Raw genomic sequence first — 13,557 nt, 5'->3', positions numbered from 1 at the left:
GGGGTAAAACATCCATCAGTGAATCCCTTTAGTATCAGTGCTGCTCCTTTTCCTTCAGTGCAAACAAAACCCACCAGCTGTGCTTTGGTGAAGGATTTCTGTGTTTCCTTCCCAGTTTCAGGCAGAAAAGTGCAGAACTTCCCTTCCCTTGCCTGGAACTCTGCCCTGAAGCAGTGAGAGCCCTGGGAGTGAGGTGCTACCACAGGGTACAAGATCCACCAGCACTGAGCAGGCAGAGCCTCTCCCATGGTTGTTCCCAGCACCCTCTGAGGGTGGCAGACCCAGAGCCCCCAAAATCAGGAGGGGTTGGGTCTTTCTGGTTGTTCCCTTTTAGGGTGTAAGACCCAGAACCTCCAAAATCAGGGGGTTGGGTCTTTCTGGTTGTTCCCAACACCCTCTGAGGGTGTCAAACCCAGAATCCCCAAAATCAGGGGGGGTTGGGTCTTTCTGGTTGTTCCCAGCACTCTCTGAGAGTGTGAGATCCAGAACATCCAAAATCGGGGGGGGTTGGGTATTTCTGGTTGTTCCCAACACCCTCTGAGGGTGTCAAACCCAGAATCCTCAAAATCAGGAGGGGTTGGGTCCTTCTGGTTTTTCCCAACAACCTCTGAGGGTGTCCGACTCACAACCTCCAAAATCACAAGGGGTTGGGTCTCTCTGGTTGTTCCCTCTGAGGGTGTCAGACCCAGAATCTCCAAAATCAGGGGATTGGGTCTTTCTGGGCTGCAGCCATGGAGCTGCTCCTGCAGCAGCAGCTCTCCAGGAGCGCTGTCCTGCTCACGCCGTGAAGTCCTGGGTGGCCAGGTTGAAGACGTTGCTCTCCATGGACCTTTGCCACGTGCCCCAGTTCCTCCTGATCTCAGCCTGGACCTGCACCAACGACATGGATGGTGCTGGCACCCAGGGACACCAGATGGAGGGGACTGGGGGGCAAGGGGAACTGTCCCTGCCCACCCCTGGCTTTGGGGCACCCTCAGGGTGTCCCCGTGCCCGCTGTGGTGCCCGGGGTTGGGGTGGGGACACACACTCACCTCCCCGTTGAGGAAACAGTAGAGCAGAGCCACCAGGAAGCCCTGGAGAGGACAGGCAGAGTAATTTGCACCCAGAGGAAGGGGCTGGACCCCTCTGTGCTCATCTTCTCCCTCCCTTACCTTGTCCCACACCTCTGACCCACTGCAGAGGAAATCAGTGCCAAGTTCTCCAGGCCCTGCCCCAGGTGTTTGGGGGCACCCGCTCCCAAAAGAGACCAAACCCCCACATTCCAGAGGGTCCTGGTGTGATTTGGGGTGGGGCCATGGGCCTTTCCCTGCCCTTCTCACCTGGTAGGAGCCCAGCACCAGCTCGAAGTAGAGCCGGGCGTCCACGCCCACGTGCTCGGGGAAGAGCGCGAACACCACGTAGTGCACCCCAAAGAGGGGGATGAGCAGCAGCGTGGACTTGGTCAGCCTCCTGTGGAGAGGGACATGGGTCTGGGGGCTCCTGCTGCCCCATGAGACCCCCCCAAAACCTTGGTCTCAGCCCCAAGGAGGTTCTGTGTGAGAGGCAGGTCTTGGAGGCTCCAGGGCTGTCCTCCAAGAGGAGAAGGAGGGTCCCTCTGCCCTGGGACCCCGAGGTGGGCACAGCCCTGTCCCCACCCCAGACCCCAGGGTTGGCACAGCCCTGTCCCCTTACATGTACTGCTGCTTGTGGGTTCTGCTGAGGTCCGGGCACCGGATCTTCTGTGCCAGCATCCTGGTGACGTTGAGGAAGATGAGGAAGTTCACCTGTCCCGGGAGGCCACACCTCAGGCTCTGCGCAGCCCCTGGCTGGGTCCCCTGGCCATGTGGGACCCTGGCTCTGGGGTGGGACTCTCAGGGAGCACACTCACAAATATGGCCAGGAGGATGGGAGCCTTGATCACCCACCAGTACACACTGGCGTAGTCATCCCAGCACCTATGGGACAGCAGAGGTGGCTCTGGCACCCACTGGGACTTGTGTGGCCCAGCTGTCCCCCTGCCATTTCTTTGGCCAGACCCCTGACCCCTTTGCACCGCTCTTGCCACAGAACCCACCAGAAAACAGAAATAACATTTAAATGAAGTGCTGGCCCAGTCCTCCCCTCCTGAGCATCCATCCCATGCCAAAGGTTCATTTCCCAGCCCTTGGACTGGGACACGTGGCTGAGGTGGCCTGGACAAGGCCAAGGGACAGCTGCTCTTACCCGTGGTTGTCATACTGGAGCCTGGTGAGCACCCACACCCCGACTGTGACCATGGGGACACCTGCAAGGACAGGACACAGGCAAGGATGCTCCCTCCAGTGCTCTGGGAAGCCCCTGTGCCACCCCTCTGTCCCTTGTCCCCAGAGACATGTGTCTAGCTCAGTTCTGGATGTGGCAGGAAGGTGACAACCTTCCCACCTTCTCCAGGAGAAGGAAGTGGTGCCCATCACTGATGCTATGTCTGTGTCACCTCCTGGCCACCCTCTTGTCCTCATGCTCTTCCATCACTCCCAGGCACCTGGGATGGGCATTCCCAGCCCCGGGTGGGTGTGGGAAGAAGGGAGGAGCTGTCCTGATCAGGCCATGCTTCCAGCAGCTCTGGGCTCTGGCAGGAACAGGTGGGTGCCCACCAAGGCATGCAGGAGATGTTGAGATGGGACATCCTGGAGCAGCCCTGGGGACCTCTGGCCAGGTGGGTGTCAGATCAGGCCATTCCCAGGTGGTTCCTGCCCAGGGATGTCCGGGATGTCCCCAGGCTCACCCCAGCCCATGAGGACGTAGCCCCAGGTGTAGCTCCTGTCGCAGGTGAAGGTGAGCAGCAGCAGCGTCTGCAGGTACAGCCCCTCCACCAGCAGCCAGTAGAAGTTGGCCAGCACTGAGTACTGGAAGAAGGCAATGGCTGCCTTGCAGGTCACCTGCCAGGGGAGGAGGGGACAGCTCAGGGTGCAGCACAGCCTGCCCTGGGGGCATGGGGGACTGTCACCCTCCTGTCCACCCTCTTGAGGACACCTGTGATGGCCTTTCAGTGATGGCCTTTCAGTGATGAACTTTCAGTGATGAACTTTCAGTGATGAACTTTCAGTGCAGTCCAGAGACTCTGCCCCAGCCCCTCACATCACCTGCACCAGGTTCTGCTCTGCCTGTGCCCCACGGGCAGGTGACCACGGGCTTGTAGGATCTTTAAAAACCCCGTGGTTGTGTTTGTGGTGTTCTCAGTGCCGTGTCTTCACTCAGGGGTTCCTGTTTTGATTGAAAACCTCAAATCTGAGCAGCACCTGGTGCTGGTGGGCTGTGCTGAGCTTTAGCCCCACTGGGGGACATCCAGCCTGAGGCCAGAGCAGTTTTGAGGACAAAACTTATTCCCTGCATGGAGGGAAATGCAGAAATGCTGAACCTCCCCAAGGCCACCCAGGACAGAATTTCCTCCATCCCACAGCCTCTCTCTCCTCTCTGCAGTGACAAATCCCCCCAGGTCCCACCAGCTCCCTCCCAAGGAGCCCCTGCTGCTCTCCCTGCCGTGCTCCAGGGCTGGGTTTGGAGCAGTTTGGGATTCACCGTGGACATTGTGCAGTGGTCAATGGACTCATCCGAGAAGAGGACGTGGTCCTTGATGAACACGGCCGTGCCCCGCAGGACGAAGGAGGTGAAGAAGTGGATGTGGATGGAATTCCTGGTGCAGTGCAGCTTCCTGCAGGAGGGAGAGATGGGCTGGGCCCAAACAGGGGCAGAGAAGGTGCTTTGGTGTCCCCTTCCCTGGGATCACTGCTGGTGATGGTCACAAAGCCCTGGAGAAGCTTTCCTGCTCTAAAATCAGGAAGGGCAGGGTTGTGCTGTGTGGCATTCACATCCTCTGAAAAAATCCCTTTGCCCAGGATTTTTCACCTGGGAAGCTGAGACACCTCAGAGAAAAGTAAAACAATTCTGATTTCATTTGCTTCTCCTGTGCTGTGCTCATGTGGAATGTGTTTGGAGATTGTTTACCCACAGGTGATTGTTCCATTGCATTCTGCTGGGAGTTGTTTTCACTCTTTGGCCAATCAGGGCCAAGCTGTGTTGGGACTCTGGAAAGAGTCACGAGTTTTCATTATTATCTTTATAGCATGCAGTAAGTATCCTTTCTGTATTCTTTAGTATAGTATAGTATTCTTTAATATAATATAGTATCATAAAGTAATAAATTAGCCTTCTGAGAACATGGAGTCAGGTGCATCATTCCTGCATTTGTTGGGGAACCCCTGCAAATACAATAGTGCTGTGCTTGGGGCTGCTCAAGGACAAGAGAACATCCCAGAAACCTCTGGAGAGCCCAAACCTGCAGCACAGGGACATCTGCAAAACCAGAACCCGAGAGGGCCACCAGGGAAGGACAAGGCTGCCATTCCTCTCCTGTCTTCCCTGTTTCCCTGTTGGCTGGGATGGGACCTGGTTGCTCCAGAGGGGCCAGGCTGGGGGCAGCTGTTCCTGCTGGGATTTGTCCCGTGTCCCTCCAGCCCTGGAGCTGGAGCAGCTCCCAGCCCTACCTGAAGCAGCAGAAGATGCCAATGGCCAGGAGCAGCGCTGCCAGCGACGTGGAGTAGCCACAGGTGTAGAGCACCTTCATGGTGACAAAGTGGCCTCTCTGCAAGGGACAGCACCAGTGGAGGGAGGGGACAGGGACGGGGAAGTGCTGGTGTGGGGCAAGCAGGAACAGCCAGGGGTGATGGGATAACCCAGGAGCATCTCCATGGTTCTTTGGCCAGTGGGCAGTGTGGGAACACAGGGACATGGGGACACAGGGACATGGGGCCATAGGGCCATGGGGACATGGGGCAGTGTGGGACCATGGGGACATGGAGACGTGGGGCAGTGTAGGGACATGGGGCCATGGGGATACAGGGCCATGGGGATACAGGGGCACGGGGCCATGGGGCCATGGGGAAATGGGGCCATGGGGACACGGGGCTATAGGGCCATGAGGACATGGGGAAATGGGGCCATGGGGAAATGGGGACAGGTCCCCACAGCCCCAGTGGTCCCACGTGCCTTGGCCTCGGTGTCATTGCTGCTGCCAAGGGTTTCCAGCTGGCAGGCACTGTGGTAGGGGGGGCTGGGGGGGCTCCAGCCCCACTCAGTGCAGTTCCTCTGGATCAGCCCTGCAGGACAAGGAGGAACCTCAGGGGAGCCACGGGTGTCACCTCTGAGGGCACCCCCAGAATGCCTGGCCTGGAACAGACAGGGAGAGCAGCGTGGTACCCATGGGCTGTCCCATCCCTCCCTGATCCCATTGCTCCATCCAGACCCTATCACTGCCCTTCCCTCCCAGACCCCATCCCTCCCTCCCAAATCCCATTGCTACCCCATCCCTTCTGGATCCCATGGCCCCATGCCTGGAGCTGCCAGGAAAACTTCTGACAGGGTGTGAACACAAGCTCAGATCCCTCCAGGGGAAGGGAATTGGGAATTAAGGCTGTAAAAGTGCTCATTCATCCTGTGAGGGCTCCATCGAGCCTCTCCTGAGCTGTTCCTGCCCCAAAGCAAACATTTCCCAACATTTCCCGAATTACTCCTGTCTGAGGAAGTGCTGGGATGTTCCAGTGGGAGCTCGGGAGCCCTGGGATGGTGAGTGGGAAAGGAGGGCAGTGAGGGGACTGTCCTGGTGTCACCAGGATGGGGATGAGGTCCCCAAGTGCTCCACCCACAGAGGGATGAAAGGATTTGGGTCCCTGAATCTCTGTTTTCCTGTCGCTGCTGGGGCTGCAGTTTCCACCGAGGACATTTTGGGAGAGGCAGGAGCTGTGGGGTCGGAGGGAAGGGCTGGGGTGGCTCAGGGGCCCTGGCAGGGCGGGGGGGGCCGTGGGATGAGCGATCCCCACTGGATTCAGACCTTTGGACTTCTTGAAGACGCTCAGGATCTCGGGACAGGCGACGCCTCGGGACTGGCCACGGGGCAGGGCGGGCCAGCAGCTGAGCCCGTCCCACTCGGTCGGGCAGCCTGGGGAGGGAGAGGACCCCAGGGCAGGGAATTCCTGCTGTGCCTCAGTTTCCCCACTGATGCCATCAGTCTCTAAAACCCTGCCAGCCTCCAGTGCTCCTTCAGCCCAACTTCCCCTTCCCCTTCCCCTTTCCCTTTCCCCTTTCCCCTTTCCCTTTCCCTTTCCCTTTCCAGACCATCCTGGCTCGGCTCCTGGGCTCCTCGGGATCCCCTTTCAGCTCCTGTGGGAGCTCCTGGGGCTGTGTCAGACCCAGCTCCTGTGGGAATCCCCTGCGTGTGCCATGGGCTGGGATTTGCCTGTGCCTCCTGAAATAACCCAAATTTAGTTTGGGTTTTTGCACCTGGAGGCTGAGCTCGGGATGTGTCCCCAAGGACAGAAGGAAGTCATGCAAGGGTTTCTGCGTGACTTAAGATTAAACAACTTTTGCTTCTCTATCCAGCACTGAAATCCTGTTTGAATTATTCTCCAATTTTCTAGGGCCAGGCAGATTCGGGGCTGGGGGAATTTGTGATGGGACAAGGAGATCCCAGTGCAGGCCAGCTCCTGGACCAGCACAGCTCCATCATTAACCCTGCAGATCCACATTATTCATGGAGGAATTGGACAGGTCTGATGAATTTCCTCTGATTTCAGCCTGGGGATGGCAGTCCTGGCAGGGAGGGATTTGCATCCACAATGCCAAAGTGGGGCTTGGTGAATTGGGGTCATCCCTGAGAGCAGTCACTTCATTTCTTGGGGTTGTGGGAGCAGGGAATCCTGGAATGATCTGGGTTGGAATGGACCTTAAAGCCCACCCAGTGCCACCCCTGCCATGGCAGGGACACCTCCCACTGTCCCAGGCTGCTCCCAGCCCCAGTGTCCAGCCTGGCCTTGGGCACTGCCAGGGATCCAGGGGCAGCCCCAGCTGCTCTGGGCACCCTGTGCCAGGGCCTGCCCACCCTGCCAGGGAACAATTCCCAATTCCCAATATCCCATCCATCACTGCCCTCTGGCAGTGGGAGCCATTCCCTGGGTCCTGTCCCTCCATCCCTTGCCCCCAGTCCCTCTCCAGCTCTCTTGGAGCCCCTTTGGGCCCTGGCAGGGGCTCTGAGCTCTCCCTGGAGCTTCTCCTCTCCAGGTGAGCACCCCCAGCTCTCCCAGCCTGGCTCCAGAGGAGCCTTTGGAGCCTCTCCAGGACCTCCTCTGGAATTTTAGCCCCCACAGTCCAGAGGATACCATGGATATGGTGCAAGAAGTGGAAGAGGAAAGGCTGGGGGTGCTCACCTGGAGAGGAGGAGCTCCAGGGAGAGCTCAGAGCCCCTTGCAGGCACTAAAGGGGCTCCAGGAGAGCTGGAGAGGGACTGGGGACAAGGGATGGAGGGACAGGACACAGGGAATGGCTCCCAGTGCCAGAGGGCAGGGCTGGATGGGATATTGGGAATGAGGAATTAGGAATAAGGAATGAGGAATAAGGAATAAGGAATAAGGAATAAGGAATAAGGAATAAGGAATAAGGAATAAGGAGATCCCAGGGCCCTCCCACGCTGTCCATGGGATCTGAGCCTGTCCTGGAGTCCTGCTCCCCACGCTGGTGCAAGCAGGGAAAGGGATGGGTGCAGCTCAGGTGGGCAGGGGCAGCAGGAGCCCCAGGATTAAACCCAGATTTTAATTATGCATTCCCACATCTCGGATATTTTCCTGCAGTGAGGTTCCTTCCCCTTGGCTGGCACAGTTCAGGTTGCAAAATGGACCTTTTCCAATCAATTTGGCTTTTCCCTGCTAAGCTGAAGCATAAATGACATCTCTGCAAAGTTACTTAAGCAATTATGCACCTTCATATGCATTTATTGCTTAATTTTTCCACTGCTATGAGATGAAACCCCTGGAATTATGCATTCCTTATTCTCCAGGTGACAATTTTTGCCTGGGATTTGGGCCATTCCACTTTTGGATGGAAACTGAGATGCAATTTAAAAAAATGATGTCCAAAAGCAGCACTAGAAAATTGGTTTTTCAACCAGTTAATTCATTTAAAATCCCAGATATGGGAAAACTGAGATGCTCAAAAAATGTTTAGCAGTAGAATTTACTGAATTAGGAAGGGGAGCAGATGTGAGATGGTGACACCACAGAGTGACCCCGGTGCTGGTGGCCACAGGGCTGGCATTGGTGCCAAGGGATGGAGGGGACTCTGCCAGGGGCATGGACCAATCCAGCACTGCCATGTTTCATGAATCCCTCCCTGTGGGAGTGAGAAGCTCCAGGGAGAGCTCAGAGCCCTAAAGGTCCTGAAGGGGCTCCAAGAGAGCTGGAGAGGGACTGGGGACAAGGCATGGAGGGACAGGGCACAGGGAATGGCTCCCAGTGCCAGAGGGCAGGGCTGGATGGGATATTGGGAATTGGGAATTGTTCCCTGGGAGGGTGGGCAGGCCCTGGCACAGGGTGCCCAGAGCAGCTGGGGCTGCCCCTGGATCCCTGGCAGTGCCCAAGGCCAGGTTGGACACTGGGGCTGGGAGCAGCCTGGGGCAGTGGGAGGTGTCCCTGCCATGGCAGGGGTGGCACTGGGTGGGCTTTGAGCTCCCTCCCAATCCCACCCAGTCCAGGATTCTCTAAACCCACCAGGGCTGAGTTCTGTTTGTTGTTTGCATCCCCCAGTCCCCTCTATCCCATCCCAACAGCATTTCTGGGGCTCTCCAGGGATTCTCCTTGACCTTTGCCTTGGTGCTGCTCTCCATCTCCCTGGAAATCCCAAATCCACGCGTGCTCTGCAATCCCCTCCCATGGTCACCCTCCAGGGACTTCTCAGGAACTCCTCCCTGCTCCCAGGGAGCTGTTCCAGGCTCACCCTGTCCTGCCTGCCCTGGGCTGGGGCTCTCACTCCGGATCCTCTGCAGACATTCCTCCTCCAGCTGCTGGAAGTGGAGGACGACGGAGCAGTCGGGATGAGTCCCCTGCACCTTGGAGAGGGGAAAGAGCAGGTAGGAAAACCATGGAATTGTGGAATTGGAGTAATGGAATTGTAGAAATGGAATCATGGATTTGGGGTAGAAGGGACCACAAACACATCCCAATCCCCACCTGCCATGGAATCGTGGAATTGGAGTCATGGAATTGTAGAAATGGAATAACAGAGTTGGGTTGGAAGGGACCACAAGCCCATCCCAGTCCCCACCTGCCATGGAATTGTGGAATTGAAGACATGGAATTGTGGAATTGGGGTAATGGTTGTAGAAATGGAATCATGGATTTGGGTTGGAAGGGACCACAAACCCATCCCAGTCCCCCCCTGCCATGGGCACGGACACCTCCCATTATCCCAGAGGAATGTGGGCACAGCAAACCCCACATTCCCAGCTCTGGGCTTTGCCAGCAGAGCTGATGGAGCACCAGGGAGAATGCCCAGATCCCAAAGATGTGAGAGATGTGGTGGCTGCAGGGATTGGATTGTCAGGGAATCCCTGCTTTGGGATTTGCCTCCTCGGCTTCCAGCTGGAGAACTGGGAGGCTGAGGCTGAACTGGGAGATGCCAGGAACTCTCTGTCCATTGCTGGGTATCCCTGCCCAATTCCCAAGTTCCATGCCCATTCCCACACATCTGTGCCCATTCCCAAGTGTGTGTGCCCATTCCCTGCCCATTCCCAAGTGCCTGTGCCCATTCCCACACATCTTTTCCCATTCCAAAGTATCTGTGCCCATTCCCAAATGTCTGTGCCCATTCCCAAGTGCCCTGGCCCTTTCCCACATCCCTGTCCATTCCCAAGTGTCTGTGCCCGTTCTCAAATGTCCATGCCCATTCCCAAGCATCCCTCCACGTCCATTCTCACATCTCTGCCCATTCCCAAGTGTCCATGCCCATTCCCAAATTTTTGTGCCCATTCCCAAGTGTCTGTGCCCACTCCCCCACATCTCTGCCCATTCTCAAAAGTTTGTGCCCATTCCCACACATCCCTGCCCATTCCCAAGTGTCTGTGCCCACTCCCCCACATCTCTGCCCATTCTCAAAAGTTTGTGCCCATTCCCACACATCCCTGCCCATTCCCAAATGTCTGTGCCCATTCCCAAGTGTCCATGCCCATTCCCAAGCATCCCTCCATGCCCATTCCCACATCCCTGCCCATTCCCAAGTGTCCATGTCCATTCCCAAGTGTCCATGCCCATTCCCAAGCATCCCTCCATGCCCATTCCCACATCCCTGCCCATTCCCAAGTGTCCATGCCCATTCCCAAGTGTCCATGCCCATTCTCAAGCATCCCTCCATGCCCATTCCCACATCCCTGCCCATTCCCAAGTGTCCATGTCCATTCCCAAGTGTCCATGCCCATTCCCATATATCTCTCCATGCCCATTCCCACATCCCTGCCCATTCCCAAGCCTCCCAGCAGGTTCAGGGCTGGCTGGGGCACCCCTGATGCCCAGACCTGGGGTTGAGTTGCTGATTGTTTCAGTGAGGGGCCAGAGGTGTAAGAGCTGCAGGAACAGAGGGATGAGGGCGGATCCCTGAGCTTCCCAACACAGGGAAATGTGGGACCTTGGAGCATCCCTGGGCTGAGCCCTGCCCTGCCTGTCCTGGCCAAGCAGCTGCTCCTCGGGGTCCCCTCACCTCCCCCAGGAGATTTTGTGTCCTTTTCCTGCTGAACACAAGATTTCAAGGGAATTTCAGCCTGGAAAAGGCATTTTGGGGATGGCTTTGGATGCAGCACTGGGAAGGCCCAGGAATTCTCCTCCTCCTCCATCCTGCCAGTGATGGGGGGCATGGATGGGGCTGGGGGGTTTCTCTCACCCCTCTCTGGCTGCAGAGTTGTGGGTTTGGTTTGTTATTTATGACAGCAGGGCCAGGATGCTGGAGCAGGAACAGGGAATGTGCAGGGCTCCCTTCCGAGCTCCCTGCAGGGCAGGGAATTCCTGCTGTGCCTCAGTTTCCCCCCTGGAAGGGGCCTGATGCCAACAGTCTCTGAAACCCTGCAAGCCTCGAGTGCTCCCTCAGCCCAGCTTCCCTTCCCCTTCCCCTTCCCCTTCCCTTTCCCTTTTTCCCTTTCCCTTTTTTTCCTTCGCCTTTTTTCCCTTTCCCTTTTTTCCCTTCGCCTTTTTTCCCTTTCCCTTTTTTCTCTTTTTTCCCCTTTCCCTTTCCCCTTTCCGCTTTCCCTTTTTTCCTTTTCCCTTTCTTCCTTTTCCTTTTCTTCCTTTTCTCTTTTTTCCTTTTCCCTTTTTTCTTTTCCCTTTTTTCTCTTTTTTCCCTTTTCCCCCTTTTCCCCTTTTCCCCCTCTTTTCCCCCTTTTTTCCCCTTTTTTCCTTTTTCCCTTTTCCCCTTTTTCCCTTTCCGTTTTTTCCTTTTATTTTTTCTTTTCCTTTTTTATTTTTTCCTTTTCTCTTTTTTTCCTTTTCCATTTTTTTTCTTTTCTCTTCCTCTTCTGCTTTCCTTTCCCTTTTCCTTTCTCTTTTCCTTTCCCTTTTTTCCCTTTTCCTTTCCCACTTTTCCTTTTCCCTTTTTTCCCTTCCCCTCCCATTTCCCCTCCCTCCCCTTTCCCCAGCACAGCCTGACCAGCCCATGGCTCTTCCTCTCCCTCTGGCAGCACAACCACCCCAGTCCCCCCATTCCCGCAGGGATTTGGTGCCAGCCATGCCCATGGCCCTGTCCTGGGGGTCACCCACGGCTGTCCCTGTCCCCTGCACCCCCAGCCCCCCAACCCCTGTGCCTGGGGGTGCTCCAGGTGATGTGGAGTGGAAGATCCATTCCCAAGGGATCATCCCTGGGACCCGAACCCTCGGGACCTCTGCCCTGGGGGGGTCCCTGAGCACTGCCGGGTCCTGCGGGGTCCCAGCAGCACCTTTGTCATCACATTGTCCCCAGGAGCTGTGGGAAAGTCCCCAAGGGGGGCTGGCAGGTCTGGAGCATGAGAGACGGGGATGGGATGGGATGGGATGGGATGGGATGGGATGGGATGGGATGGGATAATGGGATGGGATGGGATGGGATGGGATGGGATGGGATAATGGGATGGGATAATGGGATGGGATGGGATGGGATAATGGGATGGGATGGGATGCCATGGGCGCCCCCACCCGGGGCAGGAGGACCCCTCACTGCTCCCAGCCCCGGGGGTGTCTGGCATGGGGGACCCCCGGTGCCCCCCGCTCTGTCCCCGGGGCCACTCACCTGGAGCGTGGGGAGGAGCAGCAGCAGCAGCAGCGAGCGGGCCCGGGGCGGCTGCCAGGGACCCCCCATGGCTGCAGCAGCGGGGTCCCGGCTCTGTCCCCGAGGGTCTGGGGACAGCCCAGCTCCTCCTTCACGGCCCGGGGCTCCGGGGGTGCCCCGCACCTCGCTGTCCTCTGTCCTGCCCCGTGTCCCGCGGGGCCCTTCCCTGCCCGTGTCCCCGCTGTGCTGTCCCTGTCCCCTCTGTGCTGTCCCTGTCCCCGCTGTGCTGTCCCTGTCCCCGCTGGGCTGTCGCTGTCCCCGCTGTGCTGTCCCTGTCCCCGCCGTGCTGTCCCTGTCCCCGCTGTGCTGTCCCTGCTGTGCTGTCGCTGCCGCCGCCGGGCTCGGTGTCACCGCTCGGGGATGCGGAGGCTCCTCCCTCCGCCGGGATGGATGGAGCAGCTCGAGAGGGACCCCGGGCTGGCACTGCCCCCCCCCCGGCACCACCGGCACCTCGGGACCCCCAGCCCGGCTCGGGGGTGCCCAGGGGGACACCGAGCCCCTCCCGACCCCTCGGGACCGCCGGGCTGGAGAACCGCTGGAAAACCGCTGGAAAACCGCTGGAAAACCGCTGGAAAACCGCTGGAAAACCGCTGGAGAAAGGCTGCGGGAATGGGGTGCGAGGTGCAGGGGTCACATCCCTTGGCGGGGACAGGGATGCTCCCTCCAGCCCTGCCCCAGGGTGGCTCTGCTGTCCCCAAGGTGGCCCTGTTGACCCCAAGGTGGCTCTGCTGTCCCAGGGGTGACTCCTGTCCCCAGAGTGGCTCTGCTACCCCAGGATGGCTCTGCTGTCCCCAGGGTGACTCTGCTGTCCCCAGGGTGACTCTGCTGTCCCCAGGGTGGCTCTGCTGGCCCCAAGCATCACCTGAGCTCTTCTTACAGGAAAAAATAAAATTCTGCATCTGTAAATATATAAATATGGATAAAATCAATATAAATATGTATTGGGGATATGTAAAATAAATCCATTTATAGAATTCTCTCTGCTGGAAAGCCGCAGCCCCCTCAGCAAGGGGAATTTTGACTCAAACGTCACAATTTTAATTGTTTTAGTAATGGGACCCCCAATTCTGAGGAGAATTTAGGGGTTCCATACCCAATTTTGGGGAGACTTTTGGGTTCCCATTCCTGGTTTTGGGAAGATTATGAGGAAATTTCTCTGTTTCCAAACCCCATTTTTGGGGAAATTTTTGTGGGTGTCTGGGGTTCCCACCTAAACTTTAGGGGAGACTTTGGGGGTCCCAAACCCGATGTTGGGAGGGGTCTCTGTGGGTCCCATCTCCATTTTTGGGGACACTTTTGGGGTTTTCTGGGATCACCATCCCCAGTATTAGGGGACATGTTTAGGGGTCCATTCCCAGTTTTGGGGGAGTCTCTAGGGGTCCCATCCCTATCCCTCCTGCTCCCCGTCCCTCCTGCTCCCTGTCCCTCCTG

The 13,557-nt window shown here is 57.3% G+C and overlaps 1 protein-coding gene across 1 annotated transcript; it reads right to left on the bottom strand.

Moving 5' to 3' along the window:
* Positions 1-677: 677 nt before the first annotated feature.
* On the bottom strand, positions 678-12,433 carry LOC118696638 (vasoactive intestinal polypeptide receptor 1-like). Its single transcript, XM_036398871.2, has 13 exons — positions 12,088-12,433; positions 8,779-8,890; positions 5,846-5,953; positions 5,005-5,114; positions 4,503-4,600; positions 3,538-3,670; positions 2,744-2,897; positions 2,203-2,263; positions 1,868-1,934; positions 1,672-1,763; positions 1,320-1,449; positions 1,032-1,073; positions 678-870 (listed from the first exon to the last, which is right to left on the bottom strand). Exons 1-13 carry the CDS (start codon positions 12,154-12,156, stop codon positions 778-780), a joined length of 1,269 nt encoding a protein of 422 aa, XP_036254764.1. The 5' UTR covers positions 12,157-12,433; the 3' UTR covers positions 678-777.
* Positions 12,434-13,557: the final 1,124 nt, after the last annotated feature.

This window comes from Molothrus ater, chromosome 27, assembly GCF_012460135.2.
Source record: "Molothrus ater isolate BHLD 08-10-18 breed brown headed cowbird chromosome 27, BPBGC_Mater_1.1, whole genome shotgun sequence".
Taxonomy (NCBI): Eukaryota; Metazoa; Chordata; class Aves; order Passeriformes; family Icteridae; genus Molothrus; species Molothrus ater.
Note: the sequence above shows the minus strand (reverse complement) of the source record. Positions and strands in the feature narration are given on the sequence as shown.